The sequence below is a fragment of the Amphiprion ocellaris genome, chromosome 8, assembly GCF_022539595.1.
Source record: "Amphiprion ocellaris isolate individual 3 ecotype Okinawa chromosome 8, ASM2253959v1, whole genome shotgun sequence".
In the NCBI taxonomy this organism is placed as follows: Eukaryota; Metazoa; Chordata; class Actinopteri; family Pomacentridae; genus Amphiprion; species Amphiprion ocellaris.
In genome coordinates this window covers 20,616,935-20,640,392 of record NC_072773.1, presented here as the reverse complement: position 1 = coordinate 20,640,392, position 23,458 = coordinate 20,616,935, and the positions used below count along the sequence as shown (strand labels likewise).

Sequence of the window (23,458 nt, the reverse complement as noted above, 5' to 3'; positions counted from 1 at the left end):
TGAAAATCCATAGATTCATTCTGTTTTCATAATTTCTGGGTCTGATAAATGGTGTCATTTTGATGGTTCTTAAAAACAAAAATATTTTTTCATAAACTAAAAGTTTATAATTAAGTTATTAAAAGACAAACATTTTTGTAGTTTAACTCAGTGGTTCCCAACCTGGGGTCTGCGCCCCCTCAGGGGGGCGCCAGAGATCTGAGAGGGGGCGTGAAGCTTTGTCTGCTCTGAGGCTGTGATGTTATAAAAAATAGATTTTTACATTCTGGATAAAATCAGAGTAACAGACTCACTGTGACGTCACAAGTCTATCTATAAAACATTTTAAAAACACATTTATTTGGTCTTTCTTCAGGTTGGCTTCTAGTTCATCCCGATTCATTAGTTTGTGTGCAGTTAGAAAATTACTGACGGAAACGGTGTCTGAAAAACGCAAAACGGGTGAAGATTCATCAGTACCTAAAAACTCCGGCGATACCTCGAGAGTTACCTTAAATTTGGTTTTATTAAAGGACAAGACAGAATTATGTTATTTGTGGTGAAATGCTCACAAATGACAGCATGAAGCCAGCGAATTACGGCGACGTCAGGAAACAAAACAGTTCGGTAAAGTCGGAAAGATATTCACAAATTCGAATTTCCGGCATCAATAAGTCATTAAATATACGTTGTCTAAACATAAACGATGCCTCTTTTCCATCGTTGTTAGATAGACAATGTACTACAAGCCCAGGTAAATCAAAAGTAGCTGTCTTTCGAGCTGCAGAAATAACATTGGTGTCTATGAGCAGCCGGCTGTGCGACGAGTGAACAGGGACCGTCTGCAAAATGCAAAACCGCTGCAAACAGCGAAGAGACACAAATATTCAACAAATTTACTGCAGCCAGCAACTGACTCCTGCTGGTCATACTACAACTCTTGGTTTGACTCTGTTAGTAATACAATTCAATAACTTCCCTCTTACGTTTTGTAGTGTACTTATGGGGTGGTTTTGGTGGGGGTGGGGGTGGGTTGGGGGTGGTAGGCACCGCGCTGGGGGGCGCTGGGGCTGGGGCGCAGCTTATAGGGGGGGCTCCAAGCCTAACAGGTTGAGAACCACTGCTCTAAACCTTTCACATATTACAGAAAAAAAAGTCATTTTTTTGGTTAAAATTAATGGACAATCCTCCACAAGGCTCTCTATTCATAGTGGAAAAAAAGATTGTGTTTGTATATTCCTATAAAACTGCACAGAGACTAATCTTATACAGTCAAAATACTACATAAACATACCTCAAAACACCTCTTTTGATTTCCTCCCACCAGCTACATGATTATTTAATAAAGATTAACAAGGAAATTAACATCCTAGAAAAGGATTCAGTCTAGTGGTCAGGAGGGGAATTATGTGTCATGTCTTAAGTACAGTGAGTAAGTTGGGATTTACAGTGTAGTTATGACGGTTGATAAATATTAACTTCATTCACTACTATAATGGTGGCAGTCATAGTTTTTGGCACATCTCTGTTGCTCTCAGCTGTCGTTATTTTTCCACTTATAGGCTCCAAGAAATAGCCGTTTCTTCGCAAGTATGGACTTTATTTTGAAAGTTGCGACTGAAAGGCACTTTTTAAAATCTCATACACTTCGTTTTTATTAAAAATGATTTGTTTTTAATGTTACATTGTGCTATACTTCTATATATTATATGTGTTACACTATATTTGTACTTTGCCATTCTTTTTTTATCGTGTATTTTTTGTGGCCGTTACAAACCTTTTATTTTGAAGATGTTTTCTTCTTCGTCGCCGTGACAGCAGCGGGGTGCTCTTCTCCGATTGGCCAGCGGCGAAATTTGAAATGCAACGCGCTCAGTGTAGCTGTGGCTGCGTAAGGATGTGGACAAAGGTGCAGGAAGCTGGGTGTTAAAAAACAGAAAAGGAAATTAAAAAAAACATCATTCTAACTAGTAATCACCGAGAGGTTTCACCGCACAACATTTCTCCAGGTACGTAGCTAACTGTTGTTTTTTGACATTTACTAACAGAGGAGATAAAACAAAAGTTGACGTTAGTAGCTACGGTTTGACCCAATATAACCGCCGTGTTGCTTTTCTATTTTACAGTGTAGTGCGTGTAACTTTAGCAACAAGCTAACGAGGTAGCGTCCGAAGAAAACAAAAGGAGCAGATTTTTCCACAGATGATTAAACATGATTGCAAAGAACAGATATTTAAGTGAACCTGTGAATTCATCAGTGCTACTTTGGTGTATTGGTTTTGTTCATTGTTTGGCTACATTAAAATACAAACATAGAGCAGCACAATCAAAAGGATGTAAAGCCACAACCTTTATGATTTAAATGCAGTTAACTTACAATCTGTTTCTTTTCAGAGGGTCTAAAACCGTAGGACACCATGGAGTCGGCGGTGCTGAGCCTCCAGAGCTTATATGATAAGCTGAGAATGCAAGTTGACGTTCTCAATGAGAACATTGAACCTAGTGAGTAGCTGATAAGTCTTGGCTTCAGATTTGTTGTCTGATATTTGACACAGGTCCCTATACAGTTCTCTGCCACATTAATACGTGTGCCCTCTTTCCCCAGACTTCATTCAGATGGTACAGAACTTTGAGGACTGCCGTCGCAAGTGGCTGAGGGCTGAGCAGGAGCTGGGATCCTGCAAAGAAGTTCTCAGAAACGCCGAGACAGAGAGAGGAGCTCTGGAGGTCAAGCTAAAACATGCCCGGAACCAAGTAGATGTGGAAATCCGCCGCAGACAAAAGGCTGAGGCTGACTGTGACAAACTGGTATGTTTGATGATTGGCTAATATGCCAGCCCCCTCTTTAATGCTGCTGTTGATTAAGTCTGCTGTGTTATTTCACTTGGCTCTTATTTGTGATCTGCTTGGTTATTTATGATACAGGACCGTCAAATTCAGTTGATGCGGGACCTCTTGACCAGTGAGGGATCCTCTAACAGCATCCAGTTGAGTGCAGAGCAGCGCTCGGCTCTGGCCTTCCTGAACACAAACTGTCAGGCAGCAGCCAACCTAAACACCAGCCGAAGGTGAGTAACTTACATGCTTATCGTATATTAGTTTTGTTTGTGACCAGTGTTGTTGGGAGCTTGAAATTCACTTTAGAGTCTGATGCGATAGCTGTAAACTTTACTGAATGCATTTACTGTTTCAACCTAGTTTCAAATCAGTAACTGCTCTTATATTTATAAATATGGCAAATAAAACGGTTTTATTAAAGGTACTTGGTAGAAGCAAATGTGAATAAACTCTCAACATGAAAAACAACATTGGTGGGACTAACGTGTTTTTCTGTCACTCCCGATAGACTGTTGACGATAGATGAGTCTGCCTCCATCCTATCAGATATCAGCTATGACAAGACAGATGATTCTCTTGTAAGTACTTCCCTCTTTAACTTCATCTAGTCTTAAAGCAACATTATACTGTAAAGTTTACTCTGAATCTGATTGCAATGTGCTTGATCTGCGGCAGGATTGGGACTCCTCCACTGTGAGAACAGTACGACTCAAGAAACGTGAAAAAAGGGTATGTTGAATACATGTGCCCTACTCCTGTTTAAAAACTGAGAAATAAAAAAGAATGCTTCATGTTTGCTGGAAGTTTAGGTGTCATGTCTTGTCATGTCTCGATTTCAGCGCTCCTCAAGGAATCATGTCGATGGCCCTCCACTCGCCTCCAAAAGGTCTCGATCAACAGGCAGAACTTCAGGGAAGGTAGGGTTGGTTGGTTTGTTTGTTTTTTGCCACAATCTGGATGTTGTTGTCACTTTTTAATAACTGTTACATGTGACATTATTACACAAGACCACAGTCACTGACTTTAAATAGCATGGCAACTAATCTGTCACCTTTGGCAACCGAAAGGTCTTAGGGCTGAAAAAAAAAAAGAAAATTAGCCTATAGGGCCAATGATTTTTATTTTATTTTTATTTTTTTAAAAGAAAGGTCTCAAGACTCATTTTCTTACTGTGACAGGTAAATGAAACCCTTGTGACGAAGACCACAGTGACTGTCCCTGTAAGTGGAGGACCTGTTGAGGCTGTTTCTACCATTGAGACTGTTCCTTACTGGACTCGCAGCAGGAGAAAGACCAGTAAGATTTCTGTAATGAGGCAATATGTGTCCAGTATCTGCAGGTCATCTGTCTGTCTATTTCACCTGTTGCTTGCCATAGTCATATTACATTGTTTTTCTATCTAATTGTAGGCTGTTGTAAACTTCAGTTAAAAGTTGGAGTCAGCATCATTTTCAGCCCTGCTGCTCTTCTTAGACATACCAGCTAAGACACCCACTGAAGTGTTGGACTTCACAAAAAAACTTTAAATTAATTAATGATTTTACTTTGACTTATCCATCCGTCTGTGTTTTGCAGCTCATTTGAGTCCATTACCAGGAAGTATTGCTATATATTGTGGGTCATTACATAAAGAAAATGTAATATAATATAATTTTCAACCCTCTCACTCCTACCAGTCTATCATATTTTCATACTTGGTAGCTGCACAGTTTTTCCTGACTTAGAGTAGGTCTTTGAGAGGATGACTACACACAACAGTGAGCATGGTGGCTCTGTGTACAGTAAAGGCACAGAGTCTATGTAGCCTTATTGGAGAGAAGTCTTTGCAGTTTCCTGGTATTTCTGACCAGTTGATGAATAAAATTGTCTATTATGTGTGAGTAAATGAAATCCCAACTAACAAAAGTGGTTATAAAACTGAATTGCTATTTTTATTCTCAGTTCTCCTCAGGGCCTGGCGAAAGCCTCATTGGGGGGGTGCCAGAAATTCCTCTATGAAGCAAAAGCCCTGCACTATAATCATGAAAGGGATATGAAATTGCATTCTGTGTGCTCTTAAAAGTTAATTTAATTATGCAGAAACATTTTCTTTATACATGGCTTTATCAGTTCAGGATAGCATCTTGGCTTAAATGATCTTGTTCATTTTTAGAAGTGTCCATCAAAACACAATTTATTGAAAAGTAAACACCCTGATGGATGTATTGAATAAACTTCAATGTGCTGAAGCCGTGATTCAACAGTGCATTTTCCTTAAACATGCGGAATATTCATGGTTTTAACAAACGGGTATTTGTTGTCTATCTCTCCTGTTCAGCTGCTATGGAATGGGACTCCGAATCTGTCAAGTCTGAGGATGTCTTCAAGCAGCCGAGCAACCCTGACGGAGAGATGAAAGCTGAGCCCAGTACTCCACAGAGCAACGGCGGCGTCCGTCTTCATGAATTCGTCTCCAAAACTGTAAGCATGACATTTGCGTGACAGAACTGCATTGGCTTAATTTGACAAAAAAAGCCTATTTTCTTTTTGGGATTTGTGAGGAATTCCGGTTATCTTTAACGTGAATGTTTTTCTTCTCTGTTATATTGTTGTTGTTTTCAACTTTAAAGTTTCTTTATATATTCTCAGAATTAAATGCGACTGCTTTATTTGGATCTATTTTGGTGTCTGTACAGAAACCTTTTGGCACCAGCACTTAAATTGTCGCTTGCTCGTTCTGAGCCCTATTTATACAGGCCAGTTAGCGAAGTGTAATTTCTTGGTTGAGCTGCAAACATCCAAAGCTTTATGGCCTCCTGTTCAATGTCTTTTACAGGTCATTAAGCCGGAATCCTGCGTGCCCTGTGGGAAGAGGATCAAGTTTGGAAAGATTTCACTGAAGTGTCGTGACTGCAGGGTTGTCTCGCACCCCGAGTGTAGAGAGCGTTGTCCTCTGCCCTGCATCCCCAACCTGGGTGGCACACCAGTCCGAATTGGGGAGGTGTGTGATTACATTTTCACTAATTGCTTTCTTGATGTGCAGACAAATGTTTGGATCCACTAATATTTCATCACAACACTGACAGTTTACTCCAATTGTTTCCAGGGTGTCCTTGCTGACTATGTCCCTGACACATCTCCCATGATTCCTCCTCTCGTGGTCCACTGTGTCAGTGAGATTGAGCAAAGGGGCTTGCATGAGGTGAGTGGTGCTTTGCAGTCTTAATAGTATGCAGAAATTTGAAGAACCGTAAAGCCTCTCATCTCAGTAGTTATTTTTAATGTCTTCCCTTTAAGCCAAGACAGAGAGCTGTAACTAAGATTTTACAATCTGTTCCCAGGAGATTAAATGCGTAATTGGACGGTGGAAGGACTGAAAATCTGTTGATTGCTGTATGACTGCTGCTGTCTCCTCTCTCTGTTGCTTTATGTTTTGATCCTCTCTCACTTTCCCACTTTCCTTCCATAAAATTCTTTTCTGCAGCTGCTGTTATGAAATGTTGGCTTTTTTTCATCTGAGGCAAATCAGCCTTTTCAGCTGTTGCTTTTGTATAAGATATGCTTTGTCCTCATGGCTCTTAACCTGACAAATATCACCCTGTCACCATTTGGTGATGTGAGGAAAATGTCACATTTCTGCTGCTTGCAGCTTCTTAGAATTCAATGCTCTTTTTGTCATCTTTTTTTTTTTAAAGCAAATATTATTGGGAGGAGGTTTATGCCTTTAATAATATGGAGGTGGTGAAGGGATGACGAAACACTAGAGAGAACTAGACAAGGCCACAGGTTGAAATTAAACTGGGGATGTTGGGTTCGTGGTCAGCATCTTAACTCTTCAGCCATTAAAGTGCTACATCTTTGTCTCTTCACATATTACAACAATGATGTATGGCTGCTCTACTGTTGATACTATATAACTATCATTTCAAATATATTACCCTGTGCTGTATTGAATTTAAATACTACTGTTCACTATAAAAAATCTGAGCTGTAAACACAATCAGGAGACTCACTGAAAATTACTATCGTTTGTTGCGTCTCCAGTTGGGTCTAAGTTCAAAGTATAATTAAACGGTATATAATTGTACTTTTTGTCTCTAAAGGCTGGACTTTACCGTCTGTCCGGTGCTGACCGCACAGTGAAGGAGCTGAAAGAGAAGTTTCTCCGCAGCAAAACTGTCCCTGTGCTCAGCAAGGTGGACGATATCCACGCCATCACTGGCCTCCTCAAGGACTTCCTGAGGAACCTCAAGGAGCCTCTTCTCACCTTCCGCCTCAACCGTCCCTTCATGGAAGCAGCCGGTGTGTGTTTCTGTCTGTGTGTGTTTGGCAGGTCTGATGCGTAGGGCACTGCAGCAAAAGTACCAGCACATTAATAAAAGAAATTTACAGCAGAACTTCAAATAACTGCATTGTAACTTCTTAATGGGGAGCAGAAATGTACCCAACACAGCCATTAAGTGCAGGTTTCACAAGGGCCTCTGGTTTGTTTTTGCAATGTTTTCTGAGCAGTGATTGAAACCTCTAGCAGGAAGTTGCCCTGAAAGAGAAAAGAGATTAACCTTTTAGCCTGTTGGCCTTTCTAGTGTTTGTTTGTTAGTGGAGTCAGGTATACTTTCTTTCAAGGTGCTTCTAAATCCACACAACATCCTATTTCTCAGTCTGTGCTCACAGAAGTGTTTTCTTTATTCCCCCACAGAGGTTTCAGATGACGACAACAGCTTGGCTCTGATGTACCAAACCATTGGTGACCTGCCACAGCCCAACAGAGACACGCTGGCTTTCTTAGTCCTCCACCTTCAGAGGTGAGCACGTACCATCTTGTAATTATAACGGTAGTATACCTGCTTGATCTTTGATGCCTTGTACATTCCTGCTTCTAATTCATTGTAGGGGATTTGCTGATATTCACAGAATGTTCTCGTCTCTCTGTAAATGAACTTTTCCTCTAAATTTAATTGGACAAAATTGCTTCAGGCAAAAATGTGCTGAGAATTTTAGAATCTACTTAATTATATCTGACTTTCGGATTTGTAGACAGGGAAATGATTTGCTTGACTAGATATTCAACTATCAGTGTTTAACCTGCCTCTAGTTGTGGCTGTTTGATTTTATATACATCAGGCAGACGTAACTGAATCTAATGACATCTTTCAGAGTCGCTGATAGTTTGGACACTAAGATGGACAACCATAACCTGGCCCGTGTTTTTGGTCCAACTATTGTGGGACATGCAGTTCCAAACCCAGAGCCTATGACAATCCTGCAGGACACCAAACGACAGCCTAAGGTAGGCCTGACCCGTTCGTTGGACTCTGTTGGCAGAAAACACTGGTTGAGCTTCATCAGAAATACTAAAGAGGAAAAAATGCTTATCTGGGCTTGTTATCTTAGGAGTCAAGAGGTGTGCCGCTTGAACAAACTTACTTGTTCCACCACTTCCTGCAATATTTACAATCGAACCACTGACAGAAAAAATCAATTAAAATACTCGTGCTTGTAACAGTATGGTTTGGATGTCTGTTTTCTGCAGGCATTAGCAAATAAAATGTAGTTACTCAGGGGTAGTCACACTTTTCTGCAACTGTACCTTAAATTTCATTAGCTGTGATTACTTCACAACAAAAGCCCCCCTTTGTGTTTTGCCACTTGAATATTTTTAGTGTGAAAAAGCTAATTAACTAATGAAAACACTGAGACTGATATTAGTAAAATAAAATTACACAGTAATGCACTTTTCCTCTTGCGGGGGTTTAATCCAGCACAGGAATGGCAGACTCTACCACCAACAATTACAACTACTATTTAGAGAGTATTCATAATTTAACATAATGTGGGGAAAAATGCAACACATAAATACATTTTAAGCTGGGATAGATTCAGTTAAATCACAGGGATTATAAATGTAATTTAGTTTCATCCCACAATGAGGCAAAGCATGAAAAATAGGTGTTAATATTTAAAAATGTATTAAGCAATTGTTTTCAGATGAATTTTTATGAACAATCACAATGTCGAGCAATGAATGTATTCAAATTGTGTAAACAAGCGTGATTTGAGAGACTGAACTCCCACAACAGTTACAGGCCACCAAAAATCTCTTTACTGTGTCGTTTTACACACCAGAAAATCATAATATCATCCGCCGTTTTTAAGTAATCCCCCCTCTGTGTTGCTCAAGGCGAAGCTAACCGGCGTAGCACTGGTGGAAGAAGATGAGGCAATACACTGAAATAACTCTGATCTTTTGCATTCATGCTAATCCCTCTGTGTTCAGGTTGTGGAGCGTCTCTTGGCTCTGCCGGTGGATTACTGGGGCCAGTTTGTGATGGCAGAGAGTGAGCAGCCGAACTTGAACCATTTGATCATCGAGAACGCAAACTGCTATGCCACCCCAGAGAGAGGTACAGGGCTCACTAAACTTTCTTTGTTGTGGCTGCAGTGTTTGTATGTACGTGTATGAGCACATTTGTTCACTGCCTGACAGTTCACAGGAGCCCAAAATCGTAATGTTTGACTGTTTTGTAATTTTGCAGCGAGCATGCTGGGACCTCTGACCACTCCAGAGCACCAGCTCAATAAAACTCCCTCCTCCAGCTCCCTGTCTCAGCGCATGAAGTCCACTCTGACCCCCAGGTAAACACACACCTGCACAGCCCCCCTCCTGCCCAGCTTTAACGCTGCTTTTATAGTCAGTCAATGAACGCAGGAGGCAAAGAAAGCTATAATTTGTTTTCTTTTCCTCAAACGCTGACTCCTTTCAACATTTTTCATAGGACTTAATCTCCTGTGCAATATCCCATTATCCTTCATTGACTCTTTTTTTTTTTTACTGACTTCGGTTCCTAATTAATAATTTCATTATGTGCTCTGGTTGTTGCAGATTCGGGAGCAAAAGCAAATCAGCGGTCGGATTTTCTCGCCAAGGAAAGTTCTTTGCCTCGCCGCTCCTCAAATAATACAAAGCAGCTCCACTTAATCCTTCAATAACAACCAAAACATTTTTGCATTTATGCATAACATTTGATAATAGCTGTAAAATGCTTCAATTTTAGTCATCCTCTTTCTACTTATATTTTACAATGGTAAGAGTTGCATTTTGATGGTTTTACATGTTTGTTAAAGGTTTTTTTTTTTTAACCAAATTGTAGCTTTTACCATCTATGCACACGTGTGTCTTTAGAGTCTTTGCTTTTACTAAATGTTTAACATGTTATTCTCATTTCAGATCATGAGAGTGTACTTTAGTCACTCTTTTTGAGAAGTGTGCTCATAGATGAAAATATGTACTGTATATGCAGCTTTATTGTGACCTGCTTTTGTGTGTAATCATTACTTTTAAGGGTTTTCAGCTCATGTGTCACTCAGAAGTTGAAGAACAGATTGGCATTTCATTCTACGTTGTAATTGAATATGTGGCTGCTTGTAGCTGTTAGTTTTGATGTTTTATTTCTGTTTCTATTTGAGTTGAATTGTCTTGATTCCCCAATGATTTGTAATGTAAATGTTTAGAATCACACAAGATCCTTGATTTTCCATACCTCAACTACAAACAGTGGTTGTAAGACCACACAGAAGACCTTTCTCATTGGCAGCATCTTCTCAGTGATCAACTACAAGCTTAACCAGTTGTGGGTTTTTGCTCACCAGTTGTTATTTTTGCATTGTCCGATCATTTTGCTCCTCCCATGATAATTGCTCCGTGTATTGTCTGTACAGTCGGAAGTTGCTTTGTAATATCACCAATTCAGTTTCCGCGGCATTATTCGATTAACTATTAGCACAATTTTTGTACACAAATACGCTCTCCAAAATTCATGTAACTTATAAAATACATTTCTAACATTTACAAAGATGTCTCCTGTCCTCTCTGTGAAATGAGTCATGAAGTTTAACTTCCTGAATGTTATTGCTCTTTGACCTCAGCACTGCATTCATTTATGAGAGGTGACCTATAAAGTCAACTCTGTTGAAAAGTGGTAAGTCAAAGGCAACTGCACTTGCTTTAGATTCTTTAAGGCCACTTCTGACAAGTGAGTCCCAAGCCCTTCTGCTGTTTTACATGTTGGATAGATGGTGGAGATGGGAAATATTACAATGTTCATAAGTGTGTTTTTTAAGGACGAATGTGTGCACTGACAATAACCATTAACTTAATTTCAACTGCACTTAACAGTAGTCTTGCTGAAGGGTTATTCCTTAGTTAACCAAATTTCTAAAAAAAAATCCCTCATGACTTCCTCATGATAACATGCTTTTCTTGTACAATAACCTTAGTATATTTAATGACACCATACAAAATGTTCATACTTCATACTATGAGTATTTTGGAAGGTACAGGTGTTTGAAGTACATAAGGGTGGATCAAAATGTCCTTTTTAATTCACATTACATTTTTCCAGCGTTTTGGAGCCCTTATAACTTAATATGTACAAGAGATGGACACTAAGGAGTTCTATTTAAAACAGCAACCAAATCAAGTTTACATCCACTTGAGGTGTCATGATCTAAAGCCAAAATCTTGTTTTTATTCATTTTTCATCAATATCATGAGACATATAGTTTCCACAGCAAATCTGCAACTTCTATAACACAGACTAGTAGGACCAGGCATTGGCTCCCTGGGCTTTTTTCTCCTGATAAATCCATGTATAACATTTTTTAAAAGTGCATTTTGGGTAAAACTTGAGGGGCCATATCACCATGTGGGAAATGTGGTGGGTTGTGAGCTATAGCAAATGAAATATTTCAATTTACCTACATTTTGAAACCAGGCCTGTCGTCCAGCCCCGATTCCTTGTGTCAGAACAGTTTTCTGATTTTTGATTTTTCCTGGATTGAACCTGATGTGAGGCATCCATACTTGGTTTTCAGGTAAGTTGCAGGTTAGATATTTTGAGCTTTCATAATTTAGTTGTGGAGGAAGTATTCAGATTCCTAATAAGTAAGTTGAAGTACTAATGACACATTATAAAACACTCAAGTAAACATCCTGCATTCAATAACTTAAGTATGAGTGTTTAAGTATCATCAGCAAAATGTACTTCTGCATTTTACTGCTATAGATGTTTGAGGTTAAGTATTTTATACAATACTGAGTAGTTTAGTCTACAGTCTTGCATCAAATGATCACTATATATATTTGTCACACTGCTGTCCTCTGAGAACCACCCATCTCTAGGAAGTCTGCTTTTCATGAGTTCAGCCTTGTACAAATATAGTGAGATAAAAAGTACAGTATTTGCCCATGTGACGTGGTGGAGTAGAAGTACAACAATGTACTAAATTGAATTGCTCAAGTGAAGTATAAGGGTATGGATGGGTTTTAAAATTGCCTTGTACGGGACATTAGGAGGGCATTGTAAGTAATGGTGAACACAGCCTCCTCTTGTTAGTGATGGTTTTTTCAACAGCCTCCCTCACTCCTCTTTAAAACCTCCCATTAGCAACTCCACTCATGACTCTGAACATCCTGGATGACTGATATAACAATTTGTTGTGTAATTTGACAATAAAAATGCCTCTACAGTCCTGACAATAATTTAGCTCTCACCATGAGACTCCACAGCAAGATGTGACACTGAAGTCTTTCATGTAATGACTTGGTGTGAAAAAGTCAATTTATTTTAGAATGACTACAAAGTGACAATAAAAGTATCTTACAACCCTTTTCAATATGATCTGCTCAGAACACTCAGTGGCTTGAATGAGTGTAGCTTCTTCAGTTTTGACACAATTAATGTTCAGACATTATAACAAACAAGTAACATCAAAATTTAGGCCATGGCCAGAGAAGAGGAGTGTTCTTGATGTATTCCTGAAAGGCTGGCTCAGATCCCCACTTCTTCATGGCCTGCTTCTCCAGGATGGGGATACCGCTGACGTAGCGCAGCAGGAACCAGACAAACAGTGGCGACACCACACTCAGGTACTGTGGACCCTCCATCACAGACGAGGCTGAAAGCCAGAGACCCGACCACTGCAGGATCTCTCCAAAATAGTTTGGATGTCTGCTGTAGGCCCACAGTCCACTCTGGATGAACCTCCCCTGGAGGAGCACAAGTAAATTGGGCATTCAGTGAAAGAGGCATTAATGCAGTTTAGGGTTGCACAACACGAGGTCTCTTAACTTACAGCGTTTTCTGGGTCACGCTTGAAAAGCCATTTCTGCTGGTCAGCAATAGCCTCAGCAGCGAAGCCGAGGCCCCAAACAGACCAGCCAATGTAGTCCCTCGTTCCCAGAGGCACATCTCGCCTCTCACTGTTCAACATGAGGGTTGGCAGGAGGGTCATAAATACCCATACGGCTGAGAGAAACAGGAAAAAATAATCATTTCCAGCAAGCCTTGCCTTAATCCTGCCATGAAATAAATGCACTTAACTTACAGTAACTGCAGCTCCGACCTAGAATAAATGCATATAAGGAGCCGGCAACTAGACAGTGATTTATATGGGGCGACCCTGCTTTAAGTTGGGTGTTGAGCGGGTCAAGGACTATGGTAACGAGAGGGAGGCGTGTACGATGCTTCCAAGTACCTTGAACAGTCCAATACACAAAGAAAGTCCCTGGGCTGTCTCTGACATTGTTGAACCTGCGATCATGACCGTCCTTCAAGATCCGCATGAAGAGGAATGTCCCCAGCCTGCAGAAAGAACAGTTAACAACCATTCACATTAACCAAGGCATTATACATTAACCTGGATCCCCTGACTTCAACACATTCATTAGCTCCTCCTCTGACCTCACCAAGAACCCTCCATGACTACGATTACACAAATTCTAAAAAAAAAAGATCAACTCTCTTGGTGCTTCTGCTAAGTTTTATTCAACCGCAGAGGTGTGTCTGACTCTTGGGGTCTTGTTGCCTTCCTCACCTGAGCCCCCATGCTGTCACCAGCCCGGTCTGCACCTTCTGCCGGGTATGACTGGCTCCTCCCCACATACGACTCAGGTGTGCAAGGAGTATAAATGTGCCGGAACCTGGAAAAGATAACAAGAGTTGTAAACTCAGTGGTTAGGACGTGGGCATGGTGGTGGCTCTAGACTAAGGCGTGTCCAATAAATCTTTTACTCAGGATACTGCAGACTATTGGTTCCAAAGTTCAAGGGTAAAAATATACAGGAGTCCAGAGCGGAGTGGCGAACAAGAAGACGAGTACAGGAGAAGTGTCAAGGTGATTCATTTGTAAAATTTAAAGAAGTACTTAATCACTGGTGTCAAGAGGTAAGCTGCAATGTTCTGTATTCAGGACTAGATGCACCTTTTTGCTGACTGACTGAATTCATTCGTAAATCTGTAACTTCCTCATTGTTCATGTACTTAGCATTCATTTTGTGAGCTGCACGGATATATACTAACTAACTCAAAATCACAGTCTGAATGGGTAAAATATTACAAAACCTCTCATTGTCAATCAATCTGCCATTTATCCTCTAAATTAGCTGATTAATTATAGGAGGTGTAAGATGTTAGCGAATGGTGTAAGAAATTGAAAAAATTCCCAATTCCTGTGCTTGTTTTGTCCAGAAATGAAAGATGATCAGAGAGATTAGGCCAGACAAATTATGTAAAAGATGCTAATTATTCAAAATAGTTGCAGATAACTTTATCGCTTGTCATTTCAATGCTGTAGCTATTAAAACAACACTATTAACCTTCTGATACTTTAATAAGTGTGTTTAAAATTGGCATAAATTTGTTTTAACTACTGAAAATGTGAGCTCAGGCTGCAACAAAGGAGATTTTGATTAGATATGCTAGACTAGGGGCCATAAACCCCAATTTTGGCTCCTATTAGAGGTTTCCAAGATTTCCCTGTGCGTCCCTGAGGACGCAGGCGCGGATTGGATCTGTGCTTTTAATCTGAAGGAGGAGCTCTCGGGCTGTTTCACAACAAAGCTGTTTTGCAAGTTTTGTAATGATGACAACTCAACAATTACGTGCGGTGCAAAACCACTGTTATTCCATATAAATTACACGATTAAATAACCGAAATACAGGCTGTTTTATCGCGTAAATGTGATCCGCTTTTCAGTCGAGACGTGTTTACGCACAATAGTTATGCAGAACACTAACCAAAGCTGCACAAGCAGGAAGCACATGGCTACAAATGACTGCTTCGAATGTGTTTCTATTCCACATTACCTGCTAAATCATAGAACTTCTCGGTCTTGAGAGCCGCAGCCAGAGCCCAGCCGGCCCACTGGATGCCCAGGTCGGTGGCGGCGCATTTGGCCAGAGCGCTGCCCATGATCATGTCCGTCAGCCCGGCGAGCAGCTCCAGAATGTGCGGGTCTATCATGGGGCCACTCCTCCAGCAGCCACAGAAATATAAACACGGGCTAAAGTTCACGGCTGCACAACACTACTGGGTTAAGTGGGTTACCGCGGGGTACTCTGGGTGTTGTAGTCACGAGAGGATCAGAAGCGCACTGAGAGGCAGAGGCGGAAAGTTCATTTACTTACTTTTGCGGGATTTGCGCCTTACTTCAGTTTCTACTTTTAGCCAGTGGTGGAATAAATATTGATCCTGTTACTTAAGTTAAAGCTTAACTACCAGCTTAAGCAGTAAATGGTGCTTATGATGCTGGATTACTATTTCTAATGGGCATTTTGCTGCTGTAGCCTGGGAGAGTAATTGAAGATTTCATTTTTTATACACTGCATAGTATAATCAGTTGTAACAGTGTGCCTAATTGTGGAAAGCATATTGATCTGAGACACAAGAGGCAGGCATTCATGGCCTTGCCCAGTTTTATTACAGCAGACAGACCTAAACTCAAAGCACAGCTGGAATCAAGAGGAGAAACCAACCAACTGTGCAGACTAATAAAATATAACATTCTGAATCACTTTAAAACAAAGAACTTATCCAGCTATTCTCTACATTTTTAATTAGAATGGGGAAATGGCATTTGTTTTGCTTTAATAGCTTCAGTATTCTAATAAGATTATGTTTTTGTGTGGAATATGTAGTAATCAAAAGTGCAGCGTTTCCCTCTGAAATTCTGTTGAGTAAAGCATACAGGTGTCTGAAATAAAGTACGTTCACATGTAAACTTATTTTTCTAGTGAAACTGGGCATATAAGTAAATATAAACTTATCTATCTTATCAGTTGTAGTGGAGTCAACTGTTCTAGAAGTCTGGAAGGGAGTCAAACTTAACTCCACATCCATCAAATGCAACAGTGATATTCTTCTTAGACATTTATTTTAGGATAATAATAACTAGTAATGGAAATTAAGTAATAATTTATGTATGAAAGGAGTTATCCTGCCACATAATGACCACTTTCACTTATATTTATATTAGTTGAAATAAAATTCCTGATGATTCCAAACTTTACTTCAGTGAAGTTTTGACTGCAGCACTTTTACTTGTAATGAAATAGTTTCATAAGACCTTATTGATGTTTTTACATAATGTATGGATATGATTGTTTTCCACCAGTGCTGAGAGGGTTCCAAAGGCCCTTGCAAATTAGCAGCTTCTCTCAGAACTGTGCTCACTGAGGTGAAAGTTTAGAGGTTATTTGGATATACTTCACTTTTCCCATTGTTGCGATCTCACTGGATATCTTAAGATTGAACCATTTTAATAAATGCTGTGGGGTAAATTCCACAAAAGTCTCACATTACAGCAGCACTGACACAAGCCAAAAGGTAAGAATACAGTCAATTCAGATTGCATTTTTATATAAGAAATACAGCAGTAATATTACATGTAAATATTTCAAAGTCACCTATAAGGTACAGCATTTGCAGTCTGGGTATTATACGCTGCATACAGTGCCTATAAAAAGTATTCACACCTCCATGGAACTTTCTCCTTTTCTTGCCTTTCAACATTGAGTCGCGGTTAATATAATTTGCCTTTTTTGACAAGAATTTACAGAAAAACTCTCTTTTATGTCCAAGTGAAAACAGATTTCTCCAAAGTAATGTCAATTTCAAATTTAGAATTAGTGATTGCATGGGTATTTAACTGAAGTTTGTAACTCCTTTAGAGGAGTCATATGTGTCATGGTGGCCTGGCTCATTTGTCTCTTTTTTACACATGGTACCTCAATTTTTTAGGTTTTAGATTCACACATGTACCATATTCCCTCTTCCCCTTTCTTTTGTATTCATGGTGTAGCTATTGTCAGGAGAACTGATTCACCAGTGACTGGACCTTCCAGATGAAAGTGTCTTTTAGGGAATGATGCTGCCATAGTCTAAACTGTGCTAATATAACTAAATATAACCCAAATGTCTATATTACCCTCAGGTAAAATGTGTTTGATCCTGGCATTCTGTGCAGCTACACCCAGCAGGCCTGTGCTGTGATACAGAAATTCTCTTTTCTCTGTTTCATCTCAGGAATAAACACAGATAAGATCAAAGATGGCAGAAAACACAAGTCCAAAAGGCTCCTCGGGTGACTTTGCTAAAAAATTGCAAAGACAGTTGAGCAGAAGCAAAGAAAAGGTACACAGTCAGTGACGGCTTGTTTCCTGAACAACAAGAGAAAGAATTTATCTCCATTTAATTGCTGCTGCTTTGGAATTTAGCTTTTTCTGTGCTTTTTCTGCAGGTACTGCAAAGACTGGGAAAGACCGTGGAAACAAGAGATGACCAATTTGAACATTGTCTCCAATTATTTAATGACCAGCAGGTAATAATGCTTCATGAAAGAGTTTGCATGTTTGTCTGGACAGTGAAACATTTGACTTCAGTTGAGAACTCTGTGCTGTTGCCTCAACATGTTCTGTTGTGTGTTTACTGGGTTGATTTATTGACGATAGGCAGTGAATCCATCCATCCATTATCTATACACCACTTTATCCTCATTAGAGGGGCTGGAGTCTATGCCAGCTGACTTAGGGTGAAGGCAGGGGGATCCTCTCTATTACAGGGCTACATATACAGACAAAACAAGCACACTCACAACTACAGACAATTTAGAATCACCGATTACCATCAGTATGTTTTTGGACTGTGGGAGGAAGCTGGAGAAACCCACATGCACAGGGAGAACATGCAAGAAAGATCACAGGCTGGGACGCAAACCGGGGATCTTCTATCTGCAAGGCAACAGTGCTAACCACTGAGCCACTGTGCAGCCCCAGGCAGTCAATCAAACAACATAAAAGTAATAAATATAAAGACTGAGAATCAAACATCTCTTGTGTATTTTCAGACTGATGGAAACCGAATATACAAGGACCTGAGGAACTACATCAGTGCAGTCAGAGGTGAAAATGCTCTTTGCTTGCAGGGGCTGCAGAACTGTGAATTTGTGCCCTCTGCAGGTCTCAATTAGTCGGTTCTGCTTGTTACAGACATGCGTGAGGCTTCAAGGCGCCTTTCCCAGTCTTTGTTTGACGTTTATGAAACCGACTGGGCTGGAGAGGAAGATTTGGGAGCCATCGTGGAGGTCAGCGGTCAAAAAAGAAGCTGCCACAGCATCACCACTGCACATTTAAATATGTTGTAAAAGCAGCAACATTCACGAATCATCAGGGGACCAAAACCCCTTATTTCTCCCCCTCTCTTTAAATAATTAATGCAATATTTACGCTGCATCTTTTAATGAAGGGGGAGGACCTCCTGTGGAATGACTACGAGGTGAAGCTATTAGACCAGGCTGTTCGCACCATGGAGTCCTACGTGGGCCAATTCCCAGATGTCAGGGTAAGCAGGAGGAGACAAGCAAACAAAAGAGAACACACAGACTGAACAGACAGAAGAGCCTGAGAGCAAACACACAAACCCCCCAACACAGACACATTTATAGTTCACACACAGACACATGTATGCACAGATAATATATAGAAATATTCTGTCTGTGGCCTGGAGAGACAGTTTTTCAGAGTTTTTTTTTAAGAGCTACAGAGCTACAAATCAAGATATAAACTTTAATATTTAAACTAGTCAGGCAATTTGGTATAGTATTTAATACTGTAGGGTATGAACCTTCATATTTAATTATTCACTTAAATTTGTAGAATAAAATACATTACAGGGTCTCCACTTTAATATTTAAATTTAGTCATGTAAATTGGAATAATAAATAATATTCTTTGGTATTAACTTTAATGTTTAAGTTAGATTCATTTGTGTCATTTATAATATTGTGGGGTTTTAACCTTAATATTTAAATTAGTCAGGTGAATTTGTATAATAGATCATATTGTAGGATGTTAAAATTAATATTTAAATGAGTCAGGTGAAGTTGTATATTAGATAATATTGTAAAGACTTGACCTCAGCGTCTGTTGTTTTAAATGTACGACACATATCATGGTGTCTTGACGGAACTTTTGCTTCAGGAAAAAATTAACAAGAGGGGAAGAAAGCTGGTCGATTATGACTCCTCACTCCACCACCTGGAGGCACTGCAGACTGCGAAGAAGAGGGACGATATCAAGATTAAAAAGGTAATTGAAGCAAGATAAATAGCTCTTTGTTACTATGTTTAAATATATATATTATAAAGAACTATTTTCTTCACTCTGCAGGCAGATGAAGAGATGAAAAGTGCCAAAAGTGTTTACGAGTGGATCAACAACGAGCTCAAAGAGGAGCTCCCCGTTCTCTTTGACAGGTCTTGTAGAATAATTTTTATCACAGCATGATTTGTCTGAGTTAAATTGTTTTACATTCTGTGTCCATGTTTTCCTCCTTCAGCCGTATCGGATGCTATGTGACCGTCTTCTCAGCTGTGTCAAATTTACGAGACATCTTCTACAAGGAAATGAGCACGGTATGTTCAGCCCTATCCTACACATGACATTCATAGTTAAAAAACAGTTTCTTGACCTTTCTTGTCCTCTTTCAGCTCAATCGTGATCTACACAATGTGGTAAAGGAGCTGCAGGCTCAGTATCCAGACAGAGTGTTTGCTGTGAAGGGAATCCAGCGGTAAGTTGTTCTTTTTTAAGTTTGAAGTCAACTGGCACTTCAAAGGAATAGTTTTTCACATCTACTTTTGACAGCTGAACCTTCACTAAACTCAGCAGATAACAAAACACTGTAAACTTTCCTCCACAGTCTTGTCTCAGTCTTCTCTCAAAGTATTGCAGCTCCAAGAAGCATTTTATGTCTTCAGAGATGTACTTTTCCGATGTGTTTTCCGATATGACAATGCCTTGGTCACTGAATTTCCAACAGCATTGAGCAGAGAATGCTTTTTTAATGAGTTGATTTCTCTCTATTCTAAATATTTCAGGTACGGTTCTCTGAGGAGACGGACTCTGATGTCTCCTAAAGCCTGGAAAACCAGTTTTTCCGAGTTCCACAGAAACTACAGCCCTAACACTGGACAACGGTTTAGTTTGAAGTCCCCAGAAAAACCTCGCCACAGCACCCTGTCCAGAGATAGCAGCCTCACAGTCTCCTCAACGTCTCCGTCTCTGGAGGATCCCATGTCTGGGTCCAGGGAGCTGGAGGCCAGATCAAGCCACAGTGAGAACCAGAGCTCTGCAACACAAGAAGATGGAGCAGTGGGAACATCGGGGAACGAGTCAAAGACAGGAGAAGACAGCAGTCAGGTCGAAGAGGAGAAGAGCTTAAAGGAAGAGGAGCCAAAGCCTACTGCAGAATCTGATAATAAGGAAGACGGTAAAAAAGCTCCACCAAGTGTGAGCAGCTCTGAACCGAACAACTCGTTTGATTCAGAGAGCCTGGACCTGCAGCTGTCTGCAGCAGACAGCGGCCCACTGCACATCGAGGAAAGGGAAGACAGCCCAGTAACCCTTGATGCTCCTAAACCAAACGGACTGGGGAATGGTGGCGTTTCAGGGTTGAACGCTGACACTAAAGACGCACACAAGGTTTGTCATCTAGTTGCCTCACATTAGAGGCACAGTGCTGCAGGGCTTTTCTATGTATTTCCCCCTGTTTTGTGTTCCTAACTCTCTTTGTGTCCTGTCTAGGACGCTCCTGCAGGACAAGAGGTTTCCACGGACTCAAAAAACACAGTGGTTTAAAGTTTGATCAAAGGTTAGTGTGTTTTTCATGCAAACAAGATGGCACATATTACTATTCCTCTTCTTTCTTTGTCTGTTGCTGCTGTGTTTGACTTTTCATGAATCTTTAAATACCAGAACAGAACAACACGGAAGAGATGGAAGTCAACAGCTGCACAAGAGGAAAAAAATGTGGAGGCAGCCACACTGACGTGTCCAACTGTGTGTCATGACTGATGTACTGTTGCTCTTAGTTTTCTTATTTATCTTTTATTGAAATCAACATTGCACCCACTATATAGTGTCTTTGGGTAAAATGTTTTCATAATAGCCAAGTTAGATTTGAATTATTCTTTCAAATATGAACTCATGCAGTACAGTAGAGTTTTGTAAAGCAAATACATTTCAAAATTAGATTTATATGTCTAATTTTAACAAAGATAAATGCATTATATAGGTTTACATGCATGAGGAACACATGCAGACTGACTACAGCATACAGATGTTCAGTGTTGTGGTCTCAGTTTTGAAAGGAACTGAACTTTACTCCACTCGTATGTTGCAACTGACTGAAACTAAATAGAAGTTTTAATTATTTTCTTTCATTCTCTTTTGTCTTTTTTGAGTTTTAATGTAATTCTATTAACCGCATTTAATGGCAAGGATTCAGAAGGGATTTATTTTTTAGGCTTGAATTAAATGTACATACGCTTGACTCTTTGTACTCACAAATCTGTCAATTAGCCGTGCACTTTGAAGATAGTTTTTGTAATTCTGAAACAACACATTTTAAAAACATGTTTATTGTTCAAGCTGACTCTTAATTTGAATTATTTGATGAATGTACTCAGCCAACACTGAGATATGTAGTAATTCTGAAGAAATATGAACAAAATATATAATAAAATGCAGTTAATTTAAAAAATGTGTCGGTTGCTGTGGTTCCTTCTCTGCCAATGGAAGTTTAAGATGATGGGAAAAAACAGCGACCTCTCACTCTGCACAGATTTCAATGCTTGTTCAACTGTTTGCATTTGCTACAAGATATGACATGTACCTGCAAGCAGCCTTCACTTAAAAGCACTTATTTGGACCAAATTCCAAAAAGTTAAAAGTTAAATATTGAACTCCTCCAGTGAAATGATTGATTTTGTTTGGATGAATCAGTTTGGAAAAGCCTGACTAACAGAGATTAGTGAGTACCACAGTGATTAGACAATACAGTGTGTTTTTGTTCATGCTTCTTTTATTACCAGAAAAAAAAACCCACGAAGCAGGATCTTCTTGAAATTTGTTGTGGTTAAGTAACCCGAGCGTCTCTCACATTTATTGGACTTGTGGCTTCTGCCTCACAGATTTTGGCAAACCTTATGTAAAAAACAGTCACCCCTGATTCCTTCTTACAGGTTTTTCCTGACTCAGATTGAGCCCTTGGGGGGTGACTATTCACAGCAGTAAGCATGATAGGTGCTCACACAGAAAAGGCAATGGGTCTGTGTTACTTTACTTGACAGAGATCTGTGTATTGTTCTGTTATTTCAGACCGTTTAATAAACGCAGATTTCTACAATAATTCCTCTATGCAGGAAAACCAAGTCCATATTTCAGAAAATGCAGCAATGAATTGCTGTAGTACCTCATTAACATGCAGTTAAAGTACAATACAATCTGAGCATTCTGAATTTGTAATGTCCGTATGATGTTTTATGTGCTGGAAGATTCTGTTGGCCAGCAGGATTTCTGTATCATTACTCTTCTTCAGAATTGGTTTTCATTTCAAGCATGGATGCCTGAATTACCCCAATATTACAACTTTCCATAGTTTTACAGAGTCCTAGATGAGCTGGTGTGCTCGAGCTGCAGCGAGTGCGAGGTAGTGGGTGTAAATCAAATGACCAGTGAGTCAGTCTCCATAGACCCCAATGGTAAAATGCCCACCTTTACAGAAGAAATAAACATGTTTCCAACCTGGTACACAAAACTGTTTGTTCTCTAGAGTTCATTTCCCTGTTAATCACAACTGTACAGGGAATGTTTTTTTTTTAATATATACCTTCATTTGTTTAAATTGCATTAAGGCTTAAAGTTATGAGTGAAAGGCAATTACAGTACATGGCCCAGAGACATTTGCATGGCCCGCCTCAGCTCCTCTCATGCTCCACCTAATTTTTTTGGATTAGTCAGCAGTTAGGCTGCTGTTATATTTTCTGTGTCTGTCAGGGTTTGTGTCATCTTCCCAGTCATGTGAGGATCCTAATGGACTCCACTGCACATAGCTGTGTGTAGCTCAACACAATGACTACACTATAAAGACAGTCGTGTGCATGCTTGAGAGTAGTGTGCATGTTCAGAATAAGTAGATGCTACATACTGAGCATGTATGCAACACAGTTGACTCCCGAGTACGACTAGAAAAGCAGTATAATAGCAACAAGCGTGCATTCATGGGTGTCCGCAGCTGTCTATGTGCACGTCTGTTGTCGAGTATAATCAAGGTTGAGAAAGAAAAGGTTAAGATAGCACCAGACAGAGAACCACACTGAGCTTCAAAACCTCCCTTCAGGACACCTATGGGTGATGTCACTGAGGGTTTGTCCATCTTTACACACAGTCAACAGTGTAAATAGAGGCAGGGACTTCATAGATTTGCACATTGTGCCGTTTAAGACATGGAGGGATTATTTTTATGGAGAAACTTAATTATGTAA

General features: G+C 39.9%; 3 protein-coding genes across 4 annotated transcripts; 2 read left to right on the top strand and 1 right to left on the bottom strand.

The window, feature by feature from the left end:
• The first annotated feature begins 1,832 nt into the window (after positions 1 to 1,832).
• On the top strand, positions 1,833 to 10,649 carry racgap1 (Rac GTPase activating protein 1). The gene is made up of 17 exons (XM_023291432.3): positions 1,833 to 1,988; positions 2,374 to 2,481; positions 2,585 to 2,787; positions 2,905 to 3,047; positions 3,326 to 3,395; positions 3,493 to 3,546; positions 3,657 to 3,734; positions 3,996 to 4,113; positions 5,135 to 5,277; positions 5,633 to 5,797; positions 5,903 to 5,998; positions 6,900 to 7,098; positions 7,496 to 7,601; positions 7,954 to 8,086; positions 9,074 to 9,200; positions 9,333 to 9,432; positions 9,680 to 10,649. The coding sequence occupies exons 2-17, from the start codon at positions 2,397 to 2,399 to the stop codon at positions 9,753 to 9,755; spliced, it is 1,896 nt and encodes a 631-aa protein (XP_023147200.2). The 5' UTR covers positions 1,833 to 1,988; positions 2,374 to 2,396; the 3' UTR covers positions 9,756 to 10,649.
• A 1,735-nt stretch (positions 10,650 to 12,384) lies between these two features.
• On the bottom strand, positions 12,385 to 15,151 carry si:ch211-210c8.6 (uncharacterized). Its single transcript, XM_023290762.3, has 5 exons — positions 14,943 to 15,151; positions 13,672 to 13,777; positions 13,333 to 13,439; positions 12,931 to 13,103; positions 12,385 to 12,844 (listed from the first exon to the last, which is right to left on the bottom strand). Exons 1-5 carry the CDS (start codon positions 15,097 to 15,099, stop codon positions 12,566 to 12,568), a joined length of 822 nt encoding a protein of 273 aa, XP_023146530.2. The 5' UTR covers positions 15,100 to 15,151; the 3' UTR covers positions 12,385 to 12,565.
• bin2a (bridging integrator 2a) lies at positions 13,800 to 21,675 on the top strand. Of its 2 annotated transcripts, none has more exons than XM_023290554.3 (13): positions 13,800 to 13,971; positions 17,161 to 17,268; positions 17,375 to 17,455; positions 17,981 to 18,035; positions 18,123 to 18,217; positions 18,379 to 18,474; positions 19,113 to 19,220; positions 19,302 to 19,387; positions 19,471 to 19,546; positions 19,622 to 19,704; positions 20,012 to 20,615; positions 20,718 to 20,784; positions 20,889 to 21,675. In XM_023290554.3, the coding sequence occupies exons 2-12, from the start codon at positions 17,185 to 17,187 to the stop codon at positions 20,769 to 20,771; spliced, it is 1,422 nt and encodes a 473-aa protein (XP_023146322.1). In that variant the 5' UTR covers positions 13,800 to 13,971; positions 17,161 to 17,184; the 3' UTR covers positions 20,772 to 20,784; positions 20,889 to 21,675. The 2 variants fall into 2 exon arrangements, with proteins under 2 accessions (XP_023146322.1, XP_023146402.1); XM_023290634.3 differs by having other exon boundaries at positions 13,800 to 14,021.
• Positions 21,676 to 23,458: the final 1,783 nt, after the last annotated feature.

Bases quoted from the DNA above. Each gene is read 5' to 3' on its own strand.
- si:ch211-210c8.6 (XM_023290762.3), bottom strand. From the start codon at position 15,099: ATGATAGACCCGCACATTCTGGAGCTGCTCGCCGGGCTGACGGACATG. The intron at 13,440-13,671 runs GTGAGGAAGGCA...TTCTTTCTGCAG, and splicing joins GTGACAGCATGGGGGCTCAG to GCTGGGGACATTCCTCTTCA. The intron at 13,104-13,332 runs GTACTTGGAAGC...TGTTTCTCTCAG, and splicing joins TGTGTATTGGACTGTTCAAG to CCGTATGGGTATTTATGACC.
- racgap1 (XM_023291432.3), top strand. From the start codon at position 2,397: ATGGAGTCGGCGGTGCTGAGCCTCCAGAGCTTATATGATAAGCTGAGA. The intron at 7,099-7,495 runs GTGTGTGTTTCT...ATTCCCCCACAG, and splicing joins TCCCTTCATGGAAGCAGCCG to AGGTTTCAGATGACGACAAC. The intron at 8,087-9,073 runs GTAGGCCTGACC...CTCTGTGTTCAG, and splicing joins ACACCAAACGACAGCCTAAG to GTTGTGGAGCGTCTCTTGGC.
- bin2a (XM_023290554.3), top strand. From the start codon at position 17,185: ATGGCAGAAAACACAAGTCCAAAAGGCTCCTCGGGTGACTTTGCTAAA. The intron at 18,218-18,378 runs GTCAGCGGTCAA...CTTTTAATGAAG, and splicing joins ATTTGGGAGCCATCGTGGAG to GGGGAGGACCTCCTGTGGAA. The intron at 19,388-19,470 runs GTCTTGTAGAAT...TTCCTCCTTCAG, and splicing joins CTCCCCGTTCTCTTTGACAG to CCGTATCGGATGCTATGTGA.